The sequence below is a fragment of the Dermacentor silvarum genome, chromosome 11 (genome assembly GCF_013339745.2).
Source record: "Dermacentor silvarum isolate Dsil-2018 chromosome 11, BIME_Dsil_1.4, whole genome shotgun sequence".
In the NCBI taxonomy this organism is placed as follows: Eukaryota; Metazoa; Arthropoda; class Arachnida; order Ixodida; family Ixodidae; genus Dermacentor; species Dermacentor silvarum.
This window is the reverse complement of record NC_051164.1, coordinates 38,373,070-38,380,352: the sequence shown is the minus strand read 5'-3', so window position 1 is coordinate 38,380,352 and position 7,283 is coordinate 38,373,070. Positions and strand designations below refer to the sequence as shown.

The window sequence follows — 7,283 nt, the reverse complement described above, 5'->3', positions numbered from 1 at the left end:
ACACGGTAGAAGGGCTCAGGTGGGACGTCGTTGGGTTGAAGATACCCAGCAGGAAGCGTAGTGGTTTCGTTCGGCGTTGACAGAATATAATACAGTAAGAGGACATTGGAAAAGAAACGAGAAAATTTTCTCCGCACTTCATTTGGGACACAAAAAGTGAGTGCTGTTCGAACGGGGTAGTTACTTATATCTGGGTGTTCTTTTTAATCCACCGGAGTAGCACAAGCTTTTCATCCACGCTTGATCGAAATGTTAACCCATCATAACAATAAGACCAAGTGTTAAAACGAGAAGAGACCATAACTTATCGTAACCGTAATCCTATAATTCAAACTGCTGAAGCTGAAAATGAAGACAAGTTTAAGCAGAATAAACGCTTCATCATGTAGGTACAGTTATGTCGCTCAGTAATTATGGCGCCTTCTCATGATTAGTTCACGAACATTGCAAATAATTTTACCTTTTCTCTTAGCGTACGCGTATATCACGTACAACAACAAAATCTGTTTTCCGAATAACTGCGCTATCCTCGGCTTCAGCTTTCCCTATAGGGAAAATGTCTTTCATAGGGGATAGTGCAGCAACATCAAACCCGTTTCGTGGAAAAATGGGTTGTCCGGTTATTCTATTCACCGTTTATTCGGTTGGTTATGCGGTTAATAGCATTGCGATATTGGAATATTCGGATTGCCGGGTATTTGTTCTTCTGTACTTCTGCCGAAATTTTTTTGTATTGTAATATATGCAGTTATTTTTGCAACCGCTCGTGAAAACCCGATATCTGTTCTAGTTAACCTCCATACCTTTCCTTTTTTAAACACCAAATATTCGTGTCCGAATATTCAAATATCCGGCTAACTGGTTATTAAACCGGATATCCGGAATTTCTGTTTCTTGAGATCCGGATACGCGGTATTCGAGGACAGATTCACTTCTCTCCGATTGAACCGGATAGCCGGTTTTACGGATATTTACAAGTGCTAATATAGGACATAAAACATTGGGTGGTCATGATCGTACGGGATGCCGCAGCTATATGGACGACATGGTTTCTAAAAAGAGCTAACGAATTTTGCTCGATTACGAGGAACACAGCTGTGCATTTTTAGGGCTCCTTTAAAGAACTTAACCTCTTTAAAGGAGGCCTCAAACACTTTTTTAACCTAGTAAGCAAAGGTTGCCAATCTGTAGAAGAAGCTACAGTGAACATGCGGGGCCAATTTTACTGCCAAAGACGTGTTCCAATGCGTAAAAAAATATAAAGAGGCGCAGGGACAAATCGATGACAGACAAAGGAGAGCACAGGTCTGCTTTTCATTTTTTGTACGCGCTGGAACATGTAATTTTTTTCATTCCTACCAGTGCATTCCTCCTCCTTTTAAATATTATTGCATAGCATGCGGCAGGGAAATTACTATGTTGTGCAAAGAAACTGAAAAAAATGGTGCTTATACAGAGACAAAATCCTAGAACTAATACGTATTTACATACCCAAGCTATATTTCCATCACAGTGTGTCAAAACCTTGGTTTCACGGGACCCTTCGTAATTTAAGGAATAACTAAGGCCCGTATTCTGAAACGCTCCTCAACTTAGACCATTTCCTTACCTTACGTGAGGAGCCCTTCATGCCTCCTTACCTCAAGGAGCTCCTTCAGGGCTACAGTGTATTCTAAAAGCTTCCTTCAACGTTCCTTTGGAAAGGGCCGCCTCAGTGAGGTAACGTGCGTATTTCACGAGTCTTGGTTCGAGGGTAGATGTGAAATATTAAATAAACGTTCGCTTTCAAGCTAGAATCAAGCATATGTGTAATATTTTGTTATGCACACCGATAAATGTTGACGTGCGCACTGCTATTTTGCTAGGCAGGTGCACATATTGTTCTGCTTTATTTAACTTTCTGCCTTTGCGGCAGGCAAAAATGTTGGTCTAGCAACATTGGCGACAACCTTTTGACCATTTCTGACCACGCTAACCACTCTTCTCACTGCTTCTGACCACGCTTCTGACCAACGCGTCATTGTTCTGACAAGTTTTGATAGCCGCGTACGCCAGAAACATGCCCGGGAAGCTGTTTTACTGCGACGACGAAAAGGACCTCGTAACAGAGCTTGTACGAAAGTACAAGTGTTCAATCGAGAACAAGAAATCCGATACCGTGTCGCTGACGAGAAAGTTGAAGGCATGGGAAGCTTTGACTGCCGAGTTCAACAGCGCTGAAAATGTGCGGCCGCGCACTGTCGCCCAACTACGGAAGCTATGGGACAACATGAAGCAGCGATGGAAAAAAGAAAAAGCAAAGCAAATAAGGGATGCCATGGCTACAGGTAAGATTGTACTATACTTGAGTTTGTACTTGTGTTCGAGCCGGTGTCTATCGCAGGTGGTGGGCCGCCGCCGGAACCGATGGATGATCGGCTATTGCAGATCGAGGCTGCAGTTCCCCATCTATCGGAACGGGTCAACAACCCCTACGATAGCGACCGACCACCATCAACGCAACCGGGCGATCGCGTGGCCGATAAAATCGCCAGAATGACCCAGAGCAACGCGGAGGACAGTGACGACGGTCAGTGACGACCGGCCTCTACACGCAATATTACAGTGTGTGTTTCTGTGACAATGCTAGGTTTGATAAATCGTTGTGCATAGCTCACCGGTGTATACGGTGTGTCGAGACAGCTACAACGCACCTGCACGTAATGCCGCCGAAGCGTGCATTCAATGCTGTTTAACTTCTACTTATTCAACGACCAGTTATTTCATGCAAATGGTAAAGCCTCGCTTTCACTGATTCCCACAGTGTGTGGGATCTGTTGTCTTCACGGTGTTGAGAAAAAAAAAAGAAAAAAGACATGGGGGGGGGGGGGGGGCAAGCAGAGTGAGGGCAGAAGCACTGTGTCACGTTTGTTTGCATGACACTGCTTATCCATTGTGATGTTAGCATTATCATGCATACAGCTACGCTGAGCTATATATATAGTTGGTAGCACCTTCAGAATGCAAAAAAAAATACACGCACAAATATGCAGTTCTTTCATTCCTTGGTTATTTGTGTGGCCAGTATGTGCATGTTTTATTATGCTGTGAAACCGATACCAAGCAGTGTTATGCATGCGAACAGTAAGATCACTCACCACTTACTGAAATTTCATCTTTCTTAGGCACTGCCTCAAACACGGCGCACCATATCTACATGTAGATAGATGTGGCTGTATAAAAATGTAATTTTGATGTTAACAAAAAAGCCATAGTGCCATAATAATACTCTTAATCCAAACGTATCCATGTTTCTTTATTGTGTAGCTTTGTGCACGTCAGTTTTTCTGGGCTCTTGAATGCACGAGTAATATACAAACCACAATGAGAGCCAAGTGCAAGAGGAAATGTGCAGGGTCCTCTATTTTCTTGTGTATAAGGACCATGAAATAAGACACTACCACATTCTCCGTGGCCTACCGCTTAGTTTATTTGAGTACGATATTTAGCTTCAACTGTAAGCACTTGAGATTGCCAATTAAAGCACAAACAGCGGGCACTGGTATTCAGTCAATTTTTATTTCACAGTGTGACAGAACACTACACAGCAGCATAGATAATTGTCTTTGTATTTTCAACAAATGCATTTTTATTTTTGCAGATCGTACCCTGGAATTAAGCAGCACTGACTATGCGTACATGGATTCTGCAAATGCAAGATCACCGTTACCAGCAGACCCTACTGAGGGCTCATCTGAGCCTGTGCAAGCCACACAGCAAGCCTCTCAGCCGACTCAGTGCACTGCAACCCAGTCAGCGTCGTCGCAAGAAACAGTGGTTAGCCGGCGTGCGCTTTTGCAGCAGACGCTATCCACTGAACTGGACTCCCGGCTGCAAGTGTTGCAGGATGAAAGATGCCAAAGAGCCACAGAGCACAAAGCCAGAATGAGAATGATGGAAGAGGAACATGGATGGAAAAGACAGCAATATGCCGACGAGGAGAAGAAAAGAAGTTATTTGCACAGGATGCAACTGCGGCTTCTGAGGGCTAAACTGAAGGTCTCCTCAATGAAAGCGGAAGTTCTTGCCAAGCAGCTGGCCGGTGATGAGGCAAACTAGCTTAAATAAACAAGTTGTTACAGTATTTCGTGTAATGTTCCATTTGAGCCATTACTCAACAATTACAGATAGGAAACAGGACATACACATTACATAAAACGACGAATGTTTACATGTGCATACATGCATACCAATAGCACACTAGTGGTGTCATCATGTTATAATGTTATGTGGTTTGTTCAGTCTATCTCCCCATTCTGGTGAGCTGCAGTGCTCGAAAAGCGTCTCTCAATGAGCCGCCTTCGCAGCTGGTTGCCACGAGGAGTGTCAGCTGGTGCAGGCCCTGGTTCACTTGCTTCTTCTTCTTCATCGCCATTCAACCACAAATCACGCAATTTAGACGCCACATTGTGAAGTGATGCACATGCTGTTATTATTGCACATGTCCTCTCCTTTTTTGTTTGCAGCTTTGTCTTCAGGCAGCCAAACCGCCTCTTCCAAACTCCAAATGCTCTCTCTATTGAGTTCCTCGTTTTGATTTGGCTCTTGTTGTATCTGCACAAAAGTACACAAAGTTACAGCAGAATTAGTTTAGATAAATCTGTCGGCCTGTTAGACCACAGATGAGCTTAATTATTCGAACTTGCTCTATACAAACAGCTGTCGTACATTCCCATCAAAACTGTATGTTAAGTAGTGCGTTATGGCACTCCATAACGTGCGTGGCAGCTTTTGAGCAACATGTAACAAAGGGCACACTTTCCAGCTGCACTGTTTCATGCACAAAGCACTTTTTTAACTGTATATCCTTTAATTCAAGTGGTGCATGTTCTCTATGACACTCACCATAAGATACATGTACACTGCCAAACTGCACAGAATCAGTAGAAGTGATGAAATTAAATCGGCATCCTGCCTTTTTTCTGCAGCTGTCTAGGGGTTTTTCAGGGGTGGCATGAGGTACGGCGAACAGGCGTATCCCTGGTCTCCCAGAAGCATCCCAGACACACTTCTCTGCTCGTATGATGCCATCACATGACTGTTTTCAAAAATTCGGCTGTCATGAACAGACCCAGGCCAACCTGCAACAACATCAAAGAACTGGAGCTCGGGTCCGGTCACAGCCTGGAACCGCAAAAAAAATTAAATGTAATTTTAGAAATACTGCGTACCTCTGCCCACAATAACACTTCAACACAGAATGAAGAAAACGTTTGTGACATACATTCATCATCATCACCCTATGTTTATGTCCACTGCAGAACGAAGGCCTCTCCCTGTGATATTCAATTACCCCTGTCTTGCGCTAGCTGATTTCAATTTATGCCGACAAATTTCCCAACTTCATCACCCCACCTAGTTTTTTGCCGTCCTCGAGTGTGCTTACCTTCTCTTGTTATCCATTATGTAACTCTAATGGTCCACCGGTTATCCATCTTGTGCATTACATGGCCTGCCCAGCTCCATTTTCTTCTCCTAATGTCAGAATATCGGTTATCCCCTTTTGCTCTCTGATCCACACCACTCTCTTCCTGTCTCTTAACGTTAGGCCTAATACTTTTCTTTCCATCGATCTTTGTGCGGTTAACCTCCAAGTTACTGCCCCATATGTTAGCACCGGTAGAATGCAATGATTGTACACTTTTCTTTTCAACGACAGTGGTAAGCTCCCAGTCGGGATTTGGCAGTGTCTACCGTATGCACTCCAGCCCAATTGTATTAAATTTCCTTCTCATGCTCAGTGACATAAATTACTTCAGCTATAACACGATACACGTTAAAATGACACGAATAATACACGAGAGGAAATTAATACATAGTACAACAAAACAACAAGAAACACTGCAGACGGGCGCTGGCGCGCCCGTCTGCAGTGTTCCTTGTTGTTTGGATCAACTTACCCAGAAAAACGTATTATATCGTTCAAATAAACTTGTGACATACACGATACGCACAGCTACTCATCGTGCAATGGTATTTTAGCTACCTCGACATGTCACTAACGCGCAGAAGTGCGCAGGCGTCAATCAACGAGGTATTTCTTGAAAACAATAAATCAAATGCCCACAACTTACCTGCACATTTATTGAGAACACGCCTTTTCGGTTCCTGTACACTTCTGCAGTGTCTCCTCCGGGACTGATAATTTGTACGTGCGTGCAGTCGATGCAGCCAGTTACACCCGGAAAGCCAGCGATATTAAAAAATCTTGTCTTCACAGACTTGACTTCTCCACTTGTCGGCATGCGCACGTACTTGCGGAACAGTCTCGCGCATATTGCTTGCGTCACCTCCCAGATGCTCCTGCTCACAGATGGCTGCGACACGTTTACGAGGTCCCCAACAACAGTCTGCATCGCGCCGGTTGCGTAAAATCGGAGTGTGATGAGGAGATTCAACACAGGCGGAAGAGGCTCTCCTCTTTTGTCGTCAGTTTTGTTGAGCCGCAGCTCGTTCAGTATCAGCACAACAGACTGCTTGGAGAAGCGATATCGTGACCGAAATTCTTCATCGTTGTATAGTTCCAACGGGTTCAACCGATCTCTCAGGTTTCTCGTTGCAGGTGAAGGATAGCGGTACACCTCACCGTACACGAAATCAGTAGCTCGTAGCGCAAATTCCACAAAATTATCGACATTGCTGGCAGTGAACGAGCCACACACCGCCATTTTTTTTTTCAACTGGCAGCGGCGGCGCGTAGGCCGCGGCACCGAAGCCGCGTAATTGCCGCGGTGCTTCTAGTGCCATCTGTCGGTAAATGAGAGAACTTACAAAGTGCTGCAGAGAAGCGCCCTTTTAGTGCAAGGAGTGAGGCAAGGCGGAACCAAGGTAGCGCCAACGCTACCTTAACTTAAGGGAGCTCCAAGGAAGGCCTCATGTGAGGGCACCTTAGTAAGGAGCGTTCCAGAATATGTTATAAGGCGTCCTCAAGCAGTTGAGGTCACCTCAGTGAGGTAAGGAGCGTTGCAGAATACGGGCCTAAGGGTGGAACGCGATAGTGTTATCGGGCTCCCTTGGCATCACATTTTTCTTTATGAGTAGCCTTCAGTGCAACACACAACGTGGGAAAGCCAGCTTACAAAGACCAAGCTTACACTGATCACTTTAATGTCGGCTTCCTTTTTATACAAAAATGCATTGCGGGGAATACATTTTTACAGGAGCAATTTAAGCTGTCTTATATCAAAATGCGAAGGCCCTAGGACCTCTTTTATTATTTTATTGTTTGCTGTTGCCCCGAGGCG

At 44.5% G+C, this 7,283-nt stretch overlaps 2 protein-coding genes across 2 annotated transcripts; one reads left to right on the top strand and one right to left on the bottom strand.

The window, feature by feature from the left end:
* Positions 1–1,938: 1,938 nt before the first annotated feature.
* Positions 1,939–4,129, top strand: LOC119432518 (myb/SANT-like DNA-binding domain-containing protein 3). Its single transcript, XM_037699684.2, has 3 exons — positions 1,939–2,327; positions 2,384–2,569; positions 3,641–4,129. The coding sequence occupies exons 1-3, from the start codon at positions 2,060–2,062 to the stop codon at positions 4,096–4,098; spliced, it is 912 nt and encodes a 303-aa protein (XP_037555612.1). The 5' UTR covers positions 1,939–2,059; the 3' UTR covers positions 4,099–4,129.
* Positions 4,130–4,971: 842 nt separating this feature from the next.
* LOC119432517 (putative nuclease HARBI1) lies at positions 4,972–6,707 on the bottom strand. Its single transcript, XM_037699683.1, has 2 exons — positions 6,114–6,707; positions 4,972–5,163 (listed from the first exon to the last, which is right to left on the bottom strand). The coding sequence occupies exons 1-2, from the start codon at positions 6,705–6,707 to the stop codon at positions 4,972–4,974; spliced, it is 786 nt and encodes a 261-aa protein (XP_037555611.1).
* Between the last annotated feature and the right edge of the window lie 576 nt (positions 6,708–7,283).